This window comes from Anolis sagrei, chromosome 3, assembly GCF_037176765.1.
Source record: "Anolis sagrei isolate rAnoSag1 chromosome 3, rAnoSag1.mat, whole genome shotgun sequence".
Classification (NCBI taxonomy): Eukaryota; Metazoa; Chordata; class Lepidosauria; order Squamata; family Dactyloidae; genus Anolis; species Anolis sagrei.
The window spans coordinates 234,826,292-234,848,105 of NC_090023.1; the positions used below are offsets into that span (position 1 = coordinate 234,826,292).

General features: G+C 38.6%; 1 protein-coding gene across 5 annotated transcripts in view; it reads left to right on the top strand.

Annotated features, from left to right (window-relative positions):
• The window catches only part of NYAP2 (neuronal tyrosine-phosphorylated phosphoinositide-3-kinase adaptor 2), a 171,783-nt gene that overhangs the window by 77,650 nt on the left and 72,319 nt on the right, over positions 1–21,814 (top strand). For all 5 annotated transcript variants that reach the window (XM_067465964.1, XM_060767861.2, XM_060767862.2 and 2 more), the window contains one exon: positions 18,377–19,474. In XM_067465964.1, the coding sequence (XP_067322065.1) occupies positions 18,377–19,474 (1,098 nt within the window). The remainder of the gene's footprint in view (positions 1–18,376; positions 19,475–21,814) is intronic.

A 21,814-nucleotide genomic window follows, 5' to 3' on the forward strand; every position in this document is an offset into this window, starting at 1 on the left:
AATGGGACTTGTATTGAAGCAAAATCTTGGTTACTTTTACTCTTTGTGCAGTCTCTGGCGAGCTTTCTTGCTGCTCTGTAATTCTGCGGTGCACAAAAGCATTTCTCCTGCTCTGTAATCTCCCAGAGTGGTTGACTTATTGAGGGCATTTACCTTTTAGGAGAAGCAATTACTATACCAGTAATTGCTGTTTTTCAGAAGCTGCACCTTTTTCTCTGAAATCACTGCTACAAACCCACCCAGGATGCCGAACGCCCATTGTGTGAGCTTGCACTTTTGCCACAGCAGTGAAATGTGAGTTAGATAAGAAAAGATTTAAAGCTGTCGGCACTGGGGTAGGGAGCAATTTTCTATCCCACTTACGTTTGATACAGTCAAATAATATATTTAGAGATGAAAGCTTAAAGGACTTAGCTTTCAGTAAAAGCCAGAGTTCTTCATGTTTATCAGCAGTTTCTGTTAGAAGTAATAGGCATATTACTTATAGGGCTAAACTTGATTTTAATGGGCAAACACTCTTAGTGCAAAGAAAGACCTGAGGCTTATGAAATCGCTTCCCAAATTATTTGGATCTGTTTTGCTTCTGTTCAGTGCCTTTACTGGTAAGTACCCTCACAATTACTGAAGATTTCTTTTTATAATCTAGCTCTTCAGGGATCATGTGGTCATTATAGTAGCATCTTCATTTTATATATCCGAACCGATCTGAATGTGCCATTTCGCCGATAAAACCAAATTAGACTGAAAACAATGCTTATTGTCTTCACTTTATGTAGGACAACCCCAGTTTGGATCACACTCCTCCTCCTTTTCTCACCATTATAACACAAGGTGATAATGCATTTCATTGCAGCTCAAGGCAGATTGGTAGACATAATTTGCTCCACCTCTTTGCTTCATATATATGAAGTATGATGCAAAAGAAATGAAATATCTGCACAAAAATATATGTAACCTTGTTGTATACCACCAGATTCCTACACATACTTACTTGCGTTACCATGACGAACAGAGTGGATCTCACAAGTGTTTGTTGTATGTTACCTGTACTGCCTGGTTTTGCTTGTCAAATAGAATAGGGGTAGGCAGGCAGCTATGGGGGGATAATTTATGCAGACTATTCATAATCATAACACACTGCTCAGAAAATCCAAATACCACAATTTTCTACTATCATACCTCTGGAAATGGTAACCGCAAACAATGTTGTATCACCTCCTTTCACCATTTTAAAATCACCTATAGTGAGGGAAAATTGAGGTATTTGGGATGGAAGAAGTCCTGAGAAGCTTCTGTGAGTGTTTTGATTTTTTTTCACAAGTTAGAAGGAGTTTTGAATTATTCAGGGAAAAAAAGGTACCAGAAAAGAATGCTGATTTTTTTTTGTTTATGGAAAGGGTGCTGAAGAGCTTTGTAGGTCCATAAAGGAACTTCAGATGTCACAAAAGTCAGGAATTGCATGTGACACATAGGTTGCACTTTGTGTCATGGAACAGCATACCTGAAAACGGTCTCAGTTTGACATGAACATACTTGGTTTATCCTGTGCTTTCCCATTTTTTCGGATTTTTTTTAAAAAAATTGGTTTCTCCCTCCACCTATTTTTCTTCTCTGTCACTAGAATATTCAAGTTATTTGCACTCGGTTAATTCCACAGGAAAGAGACGAGAGCAAATGTGAGAATCTTATTCATATTCTGTGTGACTCCAAAGAGCTTCCTGAGATAAAGGCACAGGAACACCTTGTAAGAAACATGGGAAGAAGCAACCCCTGCCAGTTAAGAGGGGTTTTCCTCAGGGGGACACCCCACCCCTTTATTTACATGCCCCTAGCATTGTGCAAATATGCCCAAATTTCCAGATGTGAAATATTGCAGGGCACAGAACAATGAAAAAGTGTACCATATAGTGCCATATGCTGAGTCAATTTGATGATCAACTTAGCTCATTATTCTGAACTCCCTTTGTATTTTCGAACCATCTGCAGAAATTTTTGGATATAAACCTTTGTGTTCTCTGAGATCTTGCGATTTCAAAACATGTGCTTTATAGCCTTTCTCCAAACACATTGTCTTTGATTAAAGAAATGTATTATCTTTTTCTGTAATTCTTATTATTAAAATTGTGGAATTCATGCTGAGTTTTGAGCCGCATCAGTGGCAAATTAAGTTCAGAATCCTGGAGTTATAATTGAAAATACAATTTTGAAAACTTTAGAAGAGTCACTCTAGGGTTTAGTAGCAATCACTGAAATGAGAAAGATGGTGCTTTATGGTAGACATTTTTATTCTTTCAAAATTACCCAGGAAGCCAATGTTTAAAATCAATTCTTGACAAGTGATTTGAAGCCACATACGTCACCACATTTAATGTAAGTGTAGCCATGGGGCCATCTTTTTCCTCTCTTTGTATTTTTAACATTTGAAGTTCTTTGAGGTCTGAATACATTTTTATCAGTATTCAAGGAAATTGCAGGCAAGGTGCAAAGAATGGTCTGTGCTGTGTTGAAGTGCATGGCGTGTAGTTAACAACTTCGAAATTCTGTTGTGCTGGGAAACTGATAGTGTTTAGTCAAGTTGTACTAATCTGACTGAGAAATTGTGTTTAATGATGCTGAAAAGAGGATAGGAATACACTTTACATGGTTCACACACCAGTGTATGATCATTGTTCAGATATACAGGTTGATATATAATCTGAGTTTTCAATACACATTACTTTATCATAGCCAGACATTAATTCAGCTCTCATGATGTGTTACCCCATATATGGACGGGTTAAACACGGGAAGCCTCCCAGTTTCTTACCAGCCTCTATAATCATTGTGCACCTTTGAGCCTAACTTATGTCTTTCCAGTCCCTTTCATATCCCATCCCATCCATTCATGTATCCTTGTTGAAAGTTTTAAAGGTGATCTAGACACTAGCACAGCCTTCTCCATACATTTAGGGCCACCCTGTAGTGCTAGACTTCCTGCTGTATTGCACCAGACTTGCCTCTGTGGCTCTTTTTAATGAGGTTATCAAGAATTTGGAGAGAACAACATCTATAGTTTACTCCTGCCTTGCTCAACATTCACTGAGTGTTCAAGAGATCAGAGGAACACAACTGTGCCAGCCATATTTGATTGTTGTGATGATTTTAAGGGTTTTGTTGTCGATGTTTTAATAAGTTTTCACTTATGTTGGTTATTTATTATTTATTTATTTCTCGCACTTCTACCCCGCCCTTCTCAACCTCCGAGGGGGGACTCAGGGTGGCTTACATAAAAAGGCACAATTCCATGCTGGCACAACAACAAGGTAAAAAACAAAACATATAAACAGTAATTAAAACAATTAAAACAGTCCATTATACATCACAATCCTTAAAACCATCTAGTGCTCAACTTTTATCAGCTCAGAGTCCGTAAATTCAAATTCCACATTGTCCAATCCGTCAATTCTGGTCGTCGCTTATCCGCCAGATTACTCGAAGGTTAGTCACCTTGAGCAAGTACTTGAGTGGAAAGGCAAGATGACATTACCAATAAATAAAGAAATGCATAAATAAAGTACAGGCTTGCAACAGAACCAATAGTAGAACCTTTTCCTTATTTTATTTATGCACTAGCTCTACATGGGAGCCAGTATCTTGTTTTATTGTTAAATTAAGTGTAATTTTCTTATATTTTTGTCAGTTGTGTTTTTTTTATAAAAAAAAACAAAAACAAACAAACTATAGAATATGAGAAATACAGGATTCAGAATGACTGGGTTGATCAGTTTTCTTTAATGGGTGCAATAAATAACATTTCTATGGGCCTCATCACACTAGAGAATGAATCCACTTTAAATCCAGTTGCTGCCTCCTGCAGAATTCTGGGATTTGTAGTTTAGGGAGGAGCTTTTAACAACCTCACTAAATTTCAAACCCCAGAATTCTTCAGGAAGTAGAAACCGGAATTACAGTGGATTCATTCTCTAGTACGATGAAGTAGTATGTTGGGCTGAATACATCCACTGAAAATGAATAAAGTTTACTTTTAAGGCAACTTTGTAGGTTAAACACAATAAATGTTTTTATGCTCTGTCAGAGCCCTTGGTCTATCTAATCCTCTGTGATGGTGGTACCCGGGACTTCATACAGAATAATTTTCTAGTCCTAATTGAGGTTTCCTTGAACTCACATTGCATCAGGTACCCCCCAGGATGAAAGAATAACAGTTGAGGGAAATGCCTTTTTACTTTCAGGTTGGATGTTTTATGTCTCTTCATCCAAATTTCTCTCTAAATTTGAAAGTGCTGGACTATCTTAAGGGAAACCAAAACACTGAGAATTTTTCATTGTCCTGTTTTGATTGTCATGTTTCCATATTTGACAAATAGAGCTCTTTGCACATACTCTTTTCCAGGGTTTTCAGTTTGCTTGTGCCTTCTCTCCCCAAGGTCTACATTACCAAAATATAGTACCGTTTTCCAAGAACTTAATTTCAATGACATTTGTTTTTTTCTGTCATTTTATCAATGTGCACAAACATATGGAAATTTTACCACACAAATAGATTTTGATGCTGCCAGTCATATATCCAATCACATAAAAATGGGGTTGTTCTCCAGCCTGATTTGATCAAAATCATATCTAGCTATAATACAGAAAAAGGGGATTTACAGATTTATAATATTTGCATGCTCCTAACAGCATGAAGTGTTTAAAGTAAATGTACTTAGAGTAATTAATACAAAATAGAATATAAATGCATAAAATCACTGGTGACCTAGATTAAACAAAACACACAATAGTTTAATACTATTTAGAGGCCTGGGTGAAAGGGACACACAAGATAAAAGCTGGGATTTCAGATATGTCCCATTTTTACAATATAACTGAAAGATTGTACCCTGGGGAGGCAGCACTAATTTTTTTTAGCTAAATAAGAGTGAAGAAAATCCTTAGGGTGCTAAGGAAATGCAAGAGACTCCAGGAAACACTCCTGTAAGAGTAATACAGCCAGAATGAAAAGTGCAGCTCAGTGCTAAACTGCCATGGCTGCTTAATTTGGGGAGTAGTTCTCTGCTGGATATAATATACTGTAGCAAAGCTGTCAGCCATGCAATTACTATGGAAACAAGAGTCCAGAATGACACATTAAAAAGAGCACACTTTCCCCAACATTACGGAGGCTTTCTTTTGACTTCATATTTCTGTGCTCATTGTTACAACAGATATTTCAAAAGGCATATGTGTTTTGATGGCCTTCAAATGACCTGGTAACGGTTTCAAATGGTTTCTAATTGTTGCATTTAAAATTGATTTCAATTGAATGGGGTGGGATATACAATATTAGAAAGGAAACTGGTTATTGTGTCACTGCCTTCTGAAAATTGTTTTTCCTTCCCTATCCTACATTAATCCCAGATGATTGATCATAGTCAAAACAACTTCTTAATGCTGCTGTAGAAAATGATGATATACACCATGAAATATCCAATAGTAAGCTGGGATCTATTCTTGAAAAGACCTGCTGTTAAGTGAGTCATAATGGTGATCCTTCTTGGGCATCAAAATTCCTTCCACCTCTCAAACCACAGGATGGTATGGACGGTATGTGTGTATGTGTGTGAGAGAGACTTAGGAAATGTCAAAGGTACTCGTGGATTGGTATAATAGATGAATGAAATCGACAAGGCAAAAGCTACACAACCAGATCCATGCTAACTCACACAAATACAGCATCTAACAAAAAAGTGAGATTAGCTATATTTATCTAATAGCCTAAAATAGTATTACTTACAAATGCTGTTTAGTATAAATTGCCTAATGGAGGACACAGAGGAAAGAATGAAATGACTGCAAAATAGAGAAATAACTAAGAGAGCAGAAATGGTAAATCAAGCATCTTTGTTAATCAGTGGCAGAAATCCATATGATCATGTACTTATGGGCATTCACATAAGTTAAAGCAGAGCTACATGAACTATACCTTGAATTGGAGCTCTAGATTGATATGTTTGTTTTAACTTTATGAAAGATTTTTGTGGAATTGAGCTTATTTGGAAAAGCACAGTTAGGAACGATTTATATGGACTGGCCCCCAATTTTGTTGAGGTGTTTTCACCTTTCCACTCCCGAACCACAACAGTGGTGGGCAGGCATGTAGCCGAAATTCTCAAAAGGCCTTACTGGTACATTATATAAACTGTTATGTTTATTCATATCATGATCTGATCACCATGCTCAATATATCTCATATGTATGGGGGTATTGGGGTAATGATACAAAAGGTTTGCTAGGGTAGACCCTCTTTCACTCAGACTCAGCACCCCCCCCCCCCCGAATCAAAATCCTGGCTACAGGCCTGGTGGTGGGAGAGGAGTCCTGATTGTCCAGTTGGGCCTAACCTGGGTGCTCAACCTTACATTTCTTGTCATTTGTCACTGCTGCAGTGGCCACAGTGCTTTGGGGAGCTCCTGGACATTGCTGGGCACCTCAGCAAAGATGTTGCTTGACTTGGAGAGAGGAGAGGGGAAAGAAGGGGATGATGTCCCTCTTCTCCTCAAGATGTGTGGGTGCCTTAAACGACAGCAGCAAAGGTGCCCAGTGGTAGCCAGGACCTCTCTGGAGCTCCATGGCTGCTGTTGTGATGAACAATGCAAAAGATAAATGCTATCCTCTTTTTACCATGCTGAAGAGCTCATGGAAAATAGTATAGCAACACAGAACCAACAGGACCGGAATAAGAAGGCCTGGAAGGCCATGGACATCATCTGAATGCCCATACTTCTGGGCCAATTCAAGGTTTGTGACTCGTGTAGATGAGACCCTTAGTTGGAATTAGAAAGAATCATGGAGACACATTTGCAAGATAGGTATATGTATCATCATTTCATATCTACAAAGGTATTTCTACAATGTATCAAGGTTCTGTTTTTGTTGTTTATTTAAAGCCCTTTGACGCTTCCAGCATTTAAAGCACATGGTTAAATTAATGCATTGGTGTCCTCTTTTAGATCAATAGTATTTATATCAGGGATGAGAATTATACTGCCCTAAGTAACAAATAATTGTCTCCTGTGCGTAATTCCCATGAATTGTTTACAGTGTTGCAGAGGTAAATAGTTAGGGAAATTGTTTTCAGAGTGCAGCTTTCATGAATCCAAGCCAACACAGCCAATAGTGATATGAGTTAAAGTCTAACAATGGATCAAAAGCTGTGCATTGTTATTATAATCTAACAAAAGTGTACAAGTGTGTGATTAGAACTTTCCTGAAACCAAATAGCACAAGAAGACAAACAGAACAGTCCGAGTTTCTTTTGCACCAAAATATAATTATTTTCTTTTGTTTTTTTATTATGTTACTATTATAGCTCTCCTTTCTCCAGAATGGGACTCAATGTAGATAGTTGTCAACTAAATGGAACTTTAAAAAAATCTCTCTACACCCCTACAAAGATGCTAAAAAAGATCAACAAAGGCAACAAGCCTTAACCAATTTATAAGGGAAGAATTTCTACTGATTGTAATATACCTTACATTTGGTAAACATACATAGGTTTCTTTCCAGCAACAGGGATCTTGATGTGTTTCTATATGAATGTATGCTTTCCTGTCACGAAGTTGAATAAGGGAGAAAAGGACTACCTTAATTCTTTCCCTTTGATGTCAATGGGATTTGAAAATGCTTAAAGTCAGTTGCTTGGATGAAGCTGGCTGTCATGACAGTCATAAATATTCATATCTTGCTACAATAACAGATCACTGATTATATTTATATGTATGTAAGTCACTTGGATTTTTTCTCACTTGGATTTTTTCTTCTTCTTTTATGTAGAAAATCTGGGTTTAATTGCTTTAGAATAATCATAAAAAGTAATTTACACAGGAATCCAACCAGCTGGAATGAGGAGATGTGAGTCAGAGCCGCTGGAAAAATCCAATGGGTTCTTGAGTAAAATCTGAGTAAATCTGTAGTAAGGAGAGGAAAGAAAGAAGGAGGTTTCTCTGGGGTTGTTGTGTCTCCTTTCAGCTACATTATTTAAACACATGCATCTCTTATTGATATCAGGGGGAGGGAAATGAAGCATGCCTACTCAATGTCTAATATCATTTCCCCTTATTCTGGGATCACACTGGCAGCTTAGAAAGGTTGTGCATCCTTTGATGTCATGTCCATAATGTTCTCTATTCTACCTCCTTTTTGCCTCTGTTTGGTGGATTGATTTGGTTTGATTTTTCTCTTGACTTTCTCCAAAAATGGGACTGAAGGTAGTTCACAACAAACCAGTGCTATCAACCCTGGAACTCTGACATCAGTGAGATAAGTGCTGCAAAACTTTCAGAGATCTTGGGTTTGAGGACATTGATGGTCAGAACTTCTCCCTTGAGAGTAGACCTCCCTGTCACTCTTATGCTGAGAAAAGCAGATCCAAAAAAGAATATGGCCCCAAGACACTATTCTGCACACCACAAAATCAAAACCTTCCTGGGTTTTGTAGTATTAAGTATACAAATCGGGCATTGTCTATTAGGCCCTGTAAGCATTTTTGGAACTGTATGATAACACTATGCAGAAAGTAAGTCATACAACCATATAACATTTATGTATTTATTTATTACATTTATATCCCGCCCTTCTCACCCTGAGGGGGACTCAGGGCAGCTCACAACAATCAGGACAGCTCACAACATGAGGAATAAAATAAATTATGAACATGATAGATTTTATAGGTTTGTTCTTAAGTTGAATTCATGTGTAAGTCAGGACAGGTACATTTTTGAAGTGTAACTCCAATCAAAATATTTTTTTAAAAAGTTTGGGATATAATAGGGAAGTGTTAACACCCCTATAACATCTGTGTTTCTGTCTATGCCCCTATTCAGAATATTTCACCTCATTTTCTGTCCCAATTGGATTTTGAAAATTTTGGGTTGTTGTGGAAACAAGGATTGGTGATAAAGCTTCAGTGCAGGCAGCCCATGATAACTCTTTCAGGAATGAATTTCCTTTCCTAGGGGTAGATTTCTTCTCACTTCCTATTGTCTCACCCCGACTCTTAACAATGAGTAAGATGTAAGTCATATGTTTGAAACTCAAGAACCGCTTGGTCTTTTATGTCACTATCCACTTACAACACCTTGCCGAAGACTAAAAGTTGCCAGTGTCTATATAGGTGTGTAATTAGTAGGCTTGTGCAGTCTGGGTAAACCTTGACCTGGGTTGTTGTAGGTTTTTTCAGGCTATATGGCCATGGCCTAGAGGCATTCTCTCCTGATGTTTCGCCTGCATCTATGGCAACCATCCTCAGAAGTAGTGAGGTCTGTTGGAACTAGGCAAAAGGGTTTATATATCTGTGGAATGATCAGGGTGAGACAAAGGACTCTTCTCTGCTGTAGCTAGGTGTGAATGTTTCAACTGACCACTTTGATTAGCATACAATGGCCTGACTGTGCCTGGGGCAAACCCCTGTTGAGAGGTAATTAGATGTGAATGTTTCAACCATGAAACCTTGACCTGTTTCATGTCCCGGCTCTCAGTGAGGGGCACCAATCAGTTTTTTGGGAACCTGCCAAAACCGGGAGGGCAGACATCTGCTTTCACTCTGGGGTGCAGACAGATCCATTTTCTATCACCCCATTATGGGGGAGGGGCTTCCCAGGCTCCCCTTCCTGTCATTTTAGGCCTTTAAGCTGTTTCTACTCTAGAAAAGAGGTATTCAGTTGCAGGCAGGTGCGCACTTGAAGGAGATTTCTCTTACTTGTTTCTCTACCCTAGAGGAGAGGCACTTGGCTGTAGGCAGGCATGAGCACTTTCTGGGCCTGCACATCATACACACTCTTTCTGAGGCAAGGAAGCAAGTTCTGTTTCTTACTATCTAGAGGAGGTGCTCGGCTGCAGGCAGGCATGTGCTTTAAAGAGGCTTCTTACCTGTTTCTTTACGCTAGAGGAGAGGTATGCAGGCATGTGCACTTTCTGGGCCCACAAACCACACATACATTCTTTCTAAGGCAAGGAGGCAAGTTCTTTTTCTTACTCTAGAGGAGGCGCTCGGGTGTAGGCAGGTGCACATGCTTTTCAGGCTTGCACACCACACATACACACACTTTCTAAGGCAAGGAGGCAAGTTCTGTTTCAGAGGAGGCACTTGACTGCAGGCGGAAGTGTGCGCTTTCTGGGCCTGTATGCCACAAACATACTCTTGCCAAGGCAAGGAGGCTGCTCACGAAAAGCAGGCAAGAAGCTGGGTTCCGCTCCTGCTTGCTTTCGCGTTCAGCTGATTTTCGTACCAGGAGGGGGCTTCCCATTACATGCTCCCAAAGGTAACAAAATTAGTGACAGAATGGATGTAACGAACAAAAACAGATCCACGTACAACTCTAGTAATGAAAATTCTTCTGAAAGTTTTTTTTAAAAAAAACATGATTATAAGTGCAAATTACCCAGTTAAAGGAACAATGCACAAGTCACATCTATAAGCAAACTACACTGAGCTTCTGTAATTTAAATTGACTTCAGTTGAGAAATGAAACAAAGGAGATTGAACACTTAACCAAAACTATTGTTGATGTGTACAATCCAGACAGACCAGATGGCCATAAAAGTATCTCTTTTCATTTCAGTCTTAACTTACAGATCAATTTCTGACAGAGAATAACTGATCTTACCAAAGTGCATATTTACTGGTAGTCTTTTTCACATCTTTTTATCTCTTTGAAATTTCCATTCTGGGCACTGCTCAAATGTATTACAATCAAATCTTTATATAACATCAAAAACAGTGGCTCAGCATTGCTTGGTCATCATCTCTTTTGTAAGATTCGAGCCCAAAATAGATAAAGCAGCCCCACCATCAAGTCCTCTTTGAATCCTGGTCTCCAAGAAGTCTAGTCAAACATAAAACCACTATAGGACCTTGGTAAGTTACTTTTAAAAACAAAGCTATTATAGCCACATATCCAAGCCACCCGTAATTTTTTAGTATAATAGTTACAATTTTAAAAATTAACTCATTGCTTTTCAGTTTTTCAAATGTAACTAATATGTTTATTTGTTAATTGCTCTTTGAAAGGATTAAAAGGCCATGAGCATCTGGCATGTGATCAGTGCTTGTAATAAAGGGCCATCTCCCTGTAACTGTACACATAATTAAAATAGTTACAGGTGCACCATAAAGAAACTGAATTTATCATTCATTGTGTTACAAACATAAAATAGACAAGTTACATCTTAATAATTGCAAAACAAATTAAATAAATAAAAATAGCAAGTTGCAGATAACTTGCTATTTTAAAGAAAATACTTCAAAACTCTGTCCATAGTGCACTTGGATTCATTACTATGATATAAATCTATTTATATTTTTTTTTGCATGTCTACTCTCCTGACTTGTTTTCATATGAGTTTTCCGGTTTTTTAAAGAAACATTAATAATAATAATAATAATAATAACAACAACAACAACAACAACAATAATACTTTATTTATATTCCACCCTTCTCACCCCAAAGGGGACTCAGGGCAGATCACAATCACATACACGGCAAACATTCAATGTCGTTGTTGTATAGATAGTACAGAGACATACAGAACAGAAGGAGGTATGTTGTTGTTTCAACTCAATGTCCAGCTTTTTGGTGCCATGGAAGGTTGTGCTCGAATCCATGGAAGGTTGGGCTCGAATCCAGCCACAGGGGGTGCTGTCACTCCATCCTCAGTGATGAAGAGCCACAAGGACTTCCTCCTTCCTTTTGGTCACTGAGCATTTTCTGATCTTCTTTCTTTATGGCATCGTAAACACCTCCCCCACTTTTAGTGGTACAGTGTTCCCTCATTTATCATGGGTGTTACATTCCAGGACCACCCGCGATAAGTGAAAATCCGTGAAGTAGGATAAGGAGGAGGATAAGGAGGAGGAAGAGGAGGGGAGGGGAAGCCAGGTGCTGGGCTGTACCCTGGGTTTTGTCTCCGGGCTGGCCTTGGTGCAGCCCTCTTCGGCGGTGGCCTCCTCCCCCTCGCCACCTCCACTGCTCCCCATTCCTTCTTGGAGGTCCCTTGGGCACCGAAGACGGCACTGCCAGGCTGGGCTCAGGCCTCAGTGCGAAGTGTGGAAGAGTAGGCCTCAGCCCAGCCTGGCAGTGGCATCAATGGTGCCCAAGGGGCCTCCGAGGAAGGAGCGGGGGAAAAGGGCCATGGGGGAAGGGGGCCAAGCCAAGGCCCAGCCTGGAGATAAACCCCATGGTAAGGCGTGGCACCTGACTCATTCTTTCTAGTGTTGTTCTTTCTTTGTGAGATACAGTACATGCATAAAAAGTATAAGAAGGAAAGTATACGAAGGGGAAGGAAAAACTCACGAAACAGCGAGTCTGCAATAAGTGAACTGCAAAGTAGCAAGGCAACACTGTTCCTAATTTCTCTAATTACAACTAAAGCTGTTTTCAAACTTCCTAGGTAAATAGTAGCTGGGCTGAGAGTCAGCAGCTTATGCCAACCCAGGGCTTCAAACTTGCAACCTTTCAGTTGGTAGATCTTATAATTGCTGGTTGATAGATCTTACCAACTGTGCTAAACCCCCGTCCACATATTGACTCGTATTAATTCAGACAATTAAACATTAAATTGAAAATCATGTAATATCTCTTTGGTTACATAAATAAGACACACCTATATATGGTTATGAATTATTTCTCATTGAAACTTCTCTAGAAAGGATTCTAGAAAGAGGTTTGATGAAAAATAATTAATAACCATATATGGGTGGGTCTTATTTATGCCAGGGCCATATTATATAAGATGCTGAACCTATTTTAGGGAGCAGCATCTTAAATGGCTCTTTTAAAGTCTAAACTAAAACACAGCAGATTCACTGCCCCATTGATATGGAAACCACTACTTGAAACTGCAAAAGTGTCTCCCCTTTTGTGCTTTTGGCAAGCAAAATGCCAAAGCTAGTCAACACTGGCATGACTTTTAGTCATTTGAGGAATCATGATGAATGCTCATGAAATACTCTTGTGCCACTTTGCTCTTGAATAACCATTTGCCATGCTGAAAAAATGTCTTCATTATCTCTTTATAAAGCAATAAAGCTGTTAGTTGAAGAGGCCTTCAAAAGTGTTGACATTGCCAGCTGCAAAAATTTAGATTCAAGTCATAGTCATTTTTAAATTGGGGGAGGGAGAGGGGAGAAAGAGTACTGAGTGGGACCTGAGGGTGGAATTACTGACAGCATGAGCCAGAATGGACTGGTAGGTAGAGTTAGAGTCAGTTGAGAGAATTAGTGAGATTTGACAGAGACAGTTGGTAAAGATGTGAAAATCTGTTAATTTTACTCTTCTAGGTTTCTCAGAATACCACAGGCATTATTTTCCTATCAGGGCTCTTCTTGACTGTGTAGCATGTCAGGTAAATGTTAGGGCTGTCTGTTTCAGGATACTACATCTTGTCATGGTTATTTCTGCCCTGGATCTAATCATCTCCTAAACATTCTAGGGTTTGGATCCTGTTGTTGCCTGTAACATTTGCCCAGTCAATGTGTTTCTTTTCAGTTGCTTTTTTCTTCCACATGGTGCATAATTTCCCTATATACTCATGAATGAGTAGAAGATTTTAAGTCTAAACGCCTCCCGAAAAACCTGGGTTTTTTGGGCTGAGTCCATGCTTTTGGGCTGAGTCCCTTTGGGGAGGTGGAGGGGGATTCTGTAATGCTAAACTACTGTGCTGTAACTGAAAAAAAAAAGAATGGAAAAGAAGTGTTGACTCTAGTAACTAAAAATGTAATGGAGGAATGAAGGCTTGTGTAAAAAATCCATTGGCAAAGGTTATATCCCATTCTAAACATCATCAAAGGTCACACAACCATTCCAAATAACATCAGAAATTGTGCAAAGGAACAGTGGGAGGAACCGAGATACTTAATACAGTAGTGTGACATTTATACCAGCTTGTATCAGAAACTCCTTGGATAGAAAAAAACACCCTATTATTGGTAATGGATTTGAAAAGTTGTAGTTAATATAAAAATATCAGAACAAGAAAGATAATAATAACCACAAATTTTATTTCTTATCTGCTTTTCCCCAAGACTCGAGGCAGGGTACACATACATTAAAATACAATTTATAACTAAAATACAGAAAACCACATAAAATATAGATTTAAACTCATAAACATTAGATTAAAACACCAACCACTAACACTAAAATAATTATACATAATTTTAAAATGTCAGTTTAAAATTCATACAAGTTTACATTGTTTCCACATTTTAATACATTTTCTCAGAATATTTTCCCATTGATTAAAGAGAAATGGAAATGTATTTATGTGTACATTCACACATGTTGGTTTGTACACACTTTTCCACTATACATTTTGTCTTGTGCATATTTTTGTTGCCTAAACACATCACAGACCTCAGAATTGAACATATTCATTACAAAAAAAGGGCAACTATACCATGAACACACACAAGAAAAAATTGCATTGTTTTCATAATTTGAAAAGGAAAAAACTATACAATAGCATTAATTGGTGTTTAATGGTGTGCAAGAGCATGTGCAGAAAGACATGTATATTTGCTATTTCATATGTATCTGTATGCATTTAGGAATAAGAAGGGGAAAAAAGAGTACAGCACTGGAAGAACAAAAATTGAGAAAATTCTGAATAATATTCTGAAACTACAATATATATTTTTATCCTGAACCAGGTGGACCTCAGTTTTGTACTTCTTGGCTAGGTTTCCATATTTTCAAAAGGTAATAATGGAGCATGTGGATATTAAGTGTGATAATTTGCCAAGATGTGGGTTTGTGCTCTTGGCATGTATATAACATTGTCCTTGTTGGCTAAACTACGCAGTACTAATGCTTCTTTCTCTCTTGTATATAGGTTACCAACTAATTCCTTTTTATTGCCTGTGAGACACTGTCAGATACACATATACAGATAAGAATCGTCCATGTCTAGTGTTAGTTGCACCCATGTTCATTAATATTTCATGATTTTTTCCAGAGTTTATCGTTCTCAGAATTTTGCCTTCCTAGTATTTCTATTTGCTTCTTAATATTCTGGAAAGGTTTCCGCCAGGACTTGAAATTATAGTAAAGTACATTCTTTTATACAGATTATGTTATAAAATATTTACAATTCATGTGGGGGGTGAGGTGGGTGGAAGGAGTTCATAATACATTTTTCTTCTATTACTTTATTAAAATAGTTTCATGTAAGTAATACTAAAACACATATAAGAGTCCTGCACAAGAATAGAGGAGTCCTCCTGCAGACATTTATTTTCATATTATGTACAAGGGTGAAGTTAGATGACCTTTATGCCTCTAACTGAATTTTGTTTTCTATATATGATATATAATGGCAACATACACGAGATGAGTAAATGCCAAGCTCTGCCATACTGCATTTCGAACCATGTTATCTTCCTTTTCTTCAATGTATAGCACAATGCAAAAATGGAAAGCGCATATAATGACTGGATTATTGGTGGGGTGCCGGGAGAATAAACAGTGAAAGACCTTTCCACTGAATGAAAAAAGTGCAGAATTGGAAAGGACCTGAAGGTCACTTTAATACAAGTTTCTACCCTAAAGCCTACTCTCCATATTGAAAAGGCTAGTAGCTTAATCTACACTGTCCTTTGTATCATTATAAACAGCATGGATCTGAAGCATATTATGCTACTGACAGCTATCAAACTGTACCCAGATGGCTCTAATTTCTAGTCCTTGAAATTCAGACAGGGAAGAGTTTTAACCTACATAGAACCTGCAATAGGTCTATACAGGATTGCACACAACCCAGAAAACCTGCATGATGCAAGATGTCAATCAATCCACATGTGTTTTTAAAGTATGATTTTCCCCACCAACTCTGATGTGCCCTACAGACACACTTGTGGGACTAATCAGAAATGGTGGAGGGAAATAAGGTTCAATATACGAGCCTGGGGATTGGTGCATGTCTTCAATTGAGGTAAGATATGTATAAGTGGCAAAAGAGTGTTAGATACCACGACCATTAACATGAAAGTGGGCTTGAAATCTCTCCATTAACTGGGACTCCATCCAAGAACGGGGGAGAGAGAAGCAAGAAGAAGCATCTACTTTGTGTGGCATTTCATGGAGTTCCATTTTTAAATAAGATTGAGAATTTACTCATCCCTATCACACAGGATCACCTCCTCCCCTTTCTAGCTCAACCATTTCAAGATACCAGCACATATTTAAAATAGGCATCTTTTTTGAGACATCACTTTCCATGGGATTGTTCCCTTGAAGCCCCTACACTAAAGGAGCCCACATCCTTTCCTTTTTGAGACACCACTTTCCATGGAGTCGTTGCCACAGAGTCCCTACACTTACAAAGATAAACACATTTTAAAACACTTCTTTCAATGGGGCCTACACCATCTTTAAACCAATAATGGTTTAAAGGCTCATTAGCAGACCACTCACATGAATGCCCAAACTAAAAAATCACAAAGTAATCAGACAATCCACCACTTTCTGTCACGAGAGAAAGCACCAATTTTTAAGCATTTCTATGAGCAGCAAAATGATTTGAGTCTACTCATCTTTGAAATCCTCCTGTTTCTACACTCTACTGAGACAGAGTCCCAGGAGCAACCACCAGAAGCAGTCCTGCATCATCTAATGGGCTCTGTGGGAGTTCACCTTTGGAGTGTATAGAAATAATAATAATAATAATAATAATAATAATAATAATAATAATAAAAATCTTTATTTATACCCCACCACCATCTCCCCCAATGGGGACTCAGGGTGGCTTACATGAGGCCAAGCCCAAGCAACAAATTACAGCAAAATAAAACCAAAAACACAAGCAACGAACAACAACATCATAATTACATAAAAACATATGAATACATTAGCAATATAAAATTATAATAACAATCATAGTAACAATGGAGAACATGTGCAGAACAAAATGATTTAAAAACTCAGGTGAGATAAAAGGAGGAGAAGGTTATTTGAGAATGGGAGCTCATAAAAAATGGGATTGTGGGACCAAGCTTTCCTACCGGGGGGAGGGGGGACATGTACTCCAGTGACAGAAATGTTGAGGGTGAGCAATCATGTGAAGTTGTGTACCTACTCACCAAAGGCGCAGCAGAAGAGCCAGGTTTTAAGGTTCTCTTTAAAAGTTTCTAGGGTAGGGTAAAAATGGGTAAAAACTCAAAAAAAACCTCCATATGATGAGGTCTCATCTAATCCATGTGTCTTATTTTCAAATGTGTGTTATTGGGGACAGTCCCAAATGCTTTCCCACCTGGGGGAAAAAATAAAGTTGGAGAAGGACTCACAAGAGATAGCTGCTGTCCCCTTGGATAACTTCTCACTTGAGGAGGTTGCTTCACTCTGTTTAATAATAGGACTGGCCTGCACTTGGTCTGTCAATAACATCTCACAAATAATTGTTTTTATGGCATTTTTATGGCCAAAATGCTTTATAAGCTTCACCTCATTCATCCTATGAGGAGCTATCTTGAAGTTCTTGGCAAAAACTTGATATTTGCTTTGTTGCTCAGCTCACCTGTCTATATACAGTAAGGTATATTTAAACACTTACCTATGCAATCGACTTGAATTCTGTGAATTAGTTCTGAGTCAGCATGGCAGGGCAGATGGTAAGTAGACATCCCTTGGGAGACATCTGAAACAATTAAAAAAACACAGACAGGGCACTTCATAACAACCAAGTTCCATTAATTCCCACATCAAATGAATAAATTCAGACACGCGCTGTAAGGTTACATGGGTATCACTCCAGAGCAATTTCAAACAGATTAGTAAAACAGGGTAATCCAGACAACCAGACAAAAGATGTGACACTACTGACTTTGACAAGATATTTGAGTCTGGATATGTAAAAATGATTCTTTCAATCCTCAAATGCTATGTTTAATATTAGAAAATATTCTAATTTTTAAAGCACTAGAAGAAATTACCTACAAAAGGAAAAGCTTGTAAATGTATACTTTGCAGTGAAATGTGGTTAGACATATTAATGAAATGGAGCTCTCACACAGAAATTGATCAGTATCTTCAGACATACTGATTGAGAGTTCCTCATGTGGGAACAAATGGCTGGACTAGTAGTAAGACCTTTTCAATTATGCCATATTGTCCTAATGAGGCAGCCTTGTTTCTAGAAATGGTGGGTACCACTCGACTTTTAGTGAAATTATATGGAGTTATCTCAGAAGTGTTTTACAAAAAGCATGCTTTCAACTGTACAGTGATGTTATGAAAAACAATTCTTTAAAAAAAGTATGTTATAAGAATAATATGCAGATGTCAGCATTAGAAATTGAACAATATTTTAATTGTCTTATCAATGTATATTTCTGCTTCTTCCACAGTGTCAGGCAAACAAAGGCCTCACAGTGATGAATATACAAAGAAAGTTCCTCCTCCTAAGCCAAAACGGAATCCAAACACACAGTTGAGTGCATCTTTTGATGAGACATACATTAAAAAACATGGCTCCTTAAAGTCAACGCTGAGTAGAGATGCCTCCTTATCACAGGTCAGCAGTCCTGCTCCTGATACGGAGGAAGATGAACCAGTTTATATTGAAATGGTTGGAAATATACTTAGAGACTTCAAAAAAGATGAGGAGGACCAAAGTGAGGCAGTTTATGAGGAAATGAAGTATCCCATCTTTGATGAGGGTGGCCAAGATTCAAAGTGTCCATGTGAGTATGACCATCACAGCTGTTCCTCTCAGTGTGCTACTCCCACAGTGCCTGACCTTGATTTCACCAAGTCCTCTCTGCCATCCACTCCCAAGGGTGTGCTTTGTGACATACCCCCACCATTTCCAAATTTGCTTTCTCACAGACCTCCACTCCTAGTGTTCCCGCCTGCACCAGTGCAGTGCTCCCCAAATTCTGATGAATCTCCTTTAACACCACTGGAAGTGATCAAGCTTCCTGTATTAGAAAATGTGTCTTATATCAAACAGCAAGCTGGACCTTCTCCATCTTCACTGCCACCTCACACGCCAAGTCATCAAAAACTGGAGAAAGACCAGACAGCATCTCATGGAACTAGTACTCCAGGGCACTCCTCTTCACCTCCTCATCCTTCTACCTTATACAGAACACAGTCTCCACACGGCTATCCAAAAAGCCACTCTGCCTCTCCCTCTCCTGTGAGTATGGGTCGGTCACTTACCCCCTTAAGTCTCAAAAGACCTCCTCCTTATGATTCTGTACATTCAGGAAGTCTCTCAAGAAGTTCTCCATCAGTGCCTCATTCAACAGCCAGAAACATATTGCAAGAAGGAGGGAAAATGGTAAACGTCACTGTCAATACCTACGGGTCATCTTCGCAGAGTAGTTCACGATCCAGAACACCAACCAGTCCTCTCGAGGAATTAACCAGCCTTTTTACCTCAGGCCGAAGTTTACTGAGGAAATCCTCCAGTGGGAGAAGATCTAAAGAGCCTGCAGAAAGTAAGTTTTTTCTAGAAATGTTTTTGTGTGTGTTTTTTTTTTTGCTTTTTTTAATGCTGAAATTGAAATGTTATGCACATTTATGCAAATAGCTGGATCACTCCTTGTCACAAATAAAACATAAAGTAGTCCTAAAATGAAAAAGTAACCATTAAGATTTGCATTTTGCATATTTCATTTTACAGATTTGTTTATGAAATAGAATTGCACCTGAGCACCTTTAAAATTAAAATCTTTCAAATTATCTGAATTTTTGAGGAATCAACACTACTGGCAAATCTAATGATGTTAATGCTTGGCACATTACTGAATTATAACAGTGATTCATAAATTCCAGGACTGTTGTGTTGAATCCTGTTTGATAGTCCAACCAGAGGAGATCTGCTGAATCAATTGCTGAATAATAATTCAATGCATAACTCCCATTAATTCAATGGCTATATTTTAATCAGGACTAACATTATGGTTTAAGCTATTTATTTCTTTAACACTTATTTTCCAAGAGCTATCTCATGTTTCATAATATTGGTTCATACATATTTACATTGTTACATGTAAACATATGGAATTGTCAAAGAATTGTAGTCCTGTTTCACCTACCCAGTGCTCACACTAATACTTACTTTACTTAGGCAATCCCTCGTTGGCCAAGTAGGATAGTCTTCCAGGATCAGTATTCTGGTGGGTCCATAGGGTGACTGTGGAACCCTATTCTTGATCTGCTTCTTCTCCCACAGTGAGGACATTGGTTTCCAGGTGGAAGGCGGTCTCTGTCGGGGTTGGTTTGATGTGTCTTCCTCTTGGCACGTTTCTCTTTTTCATCCTCCATTCGTGCCTCTTCAAATTCTGCAGCACTGCTGGTCACAGGTGACCTCCAGCTGGAGCACTCAAGGGCCAGGGCTTCCCAGTTCTCACTAATACACCAATCATGATCAACATCTATGTGCAAACCCAAGCCTGACCACAAAAATAAATCCGAAATTTCATCCATAACAAGAGAGTGTTTTTGATGTGAGAAATGTGAAAACAATATGTATTTATAACAATTGTTTGCAGTAGATGATAAAGAAAATGACTCCCTAAACTCCTATAAGAGGTTAATTATTTCCATGGTTTACAAAGGGAGAACCACCTTTTCTAAAAACCTATAGGAGCAGTGGCTCATCTTTTAAATGGGCCTTTCCTTGTATGGCATTAATGATCATTTTTTAAAAAGCAGAATATGCATAATACTGGGAGAGGGGATTGTATTTCTGAAGGATCTCAAAGCAGAAATGTGTCCCTTGGTGAAGTTATATAACCCTGTCCTCAGGATGTTGTTTATTTATTCAATCACTTCTGACTCTTCGTGACCGCATGGGCCAGCCCACGCCAGATCTCCCTGTCAGCCGTCGCCACCCCCAGCTCCTTCAAGATCAAGCCAGTCACTTCAAGAATACCATCCATCCATCTTGTCCTTGGTTGGCCCCTCTTCCTTTTTCCTTCCATTTTCCCCAGCATCATTATCTTCTCCAAGCTTTCCTGCCTTCTCATTATGTAGCCAAAGTACTTCATCTTTGCCTCTAATCTCCTTCCCTCCAGTGAGCAGGTGCAAACATCTATATGCCAAGGCTATAGTTCCAGATGTTCTTCAGTATCCTGCCTTCTCTGAATTTTAAAAAAAATCTAACACCATTTTTCTTGCAGCCAACCCTTCCCCTGTAGCATTTACCTAAACAACATTTTCCACAATGGCAGTAATTGATTATTTAAGCTTCTGGCTATAATCCAAGGGCAGTAAATGCCCCCCCCCCCCACGCTCCAATCTTTCTCCTTTGGTTAAAACATTTCCATTTGATCTTTAGAAACAGTGTGAGTTGAAATTACTGTTAATTAACAAGCATCTTTGCTGACTTCCTTCCTCCTTACCTGAGCTACTATTCTGTACCTCTTAATCCTTTCAGGAAAGATAAAGATAGAATTGCACCTGGGCACCTTTAATAGCATTTGTTGTTGACTTCATAAGCACTAAGTCAAAATGTAAAGATCGCTAAAATGGGGGAGGTGAGTAAGTCAGCAGTTCAGTAGGTGAAATGTTGCATCATGAGTCAGAAAGACTGAGGCATATAAATCATGTCCATGCACATTTTCATGTATTCCCTTCAGAGCTGGATAGTAATGCATTGTAAGTAATAAAGCTATCTGCAAGGCATTAATTTTGAGGTAAGAAGAATGCATTTGATCTTTAAAAAAAATACCATGACTCATAAAGCCATTAACTTTTTTGTTATTCCTAAAATGCCCCCCCCCCCCCCGGGTCATTTGTGGGTTTACCTAGTCATTTTGTATTTGTAGATGTTA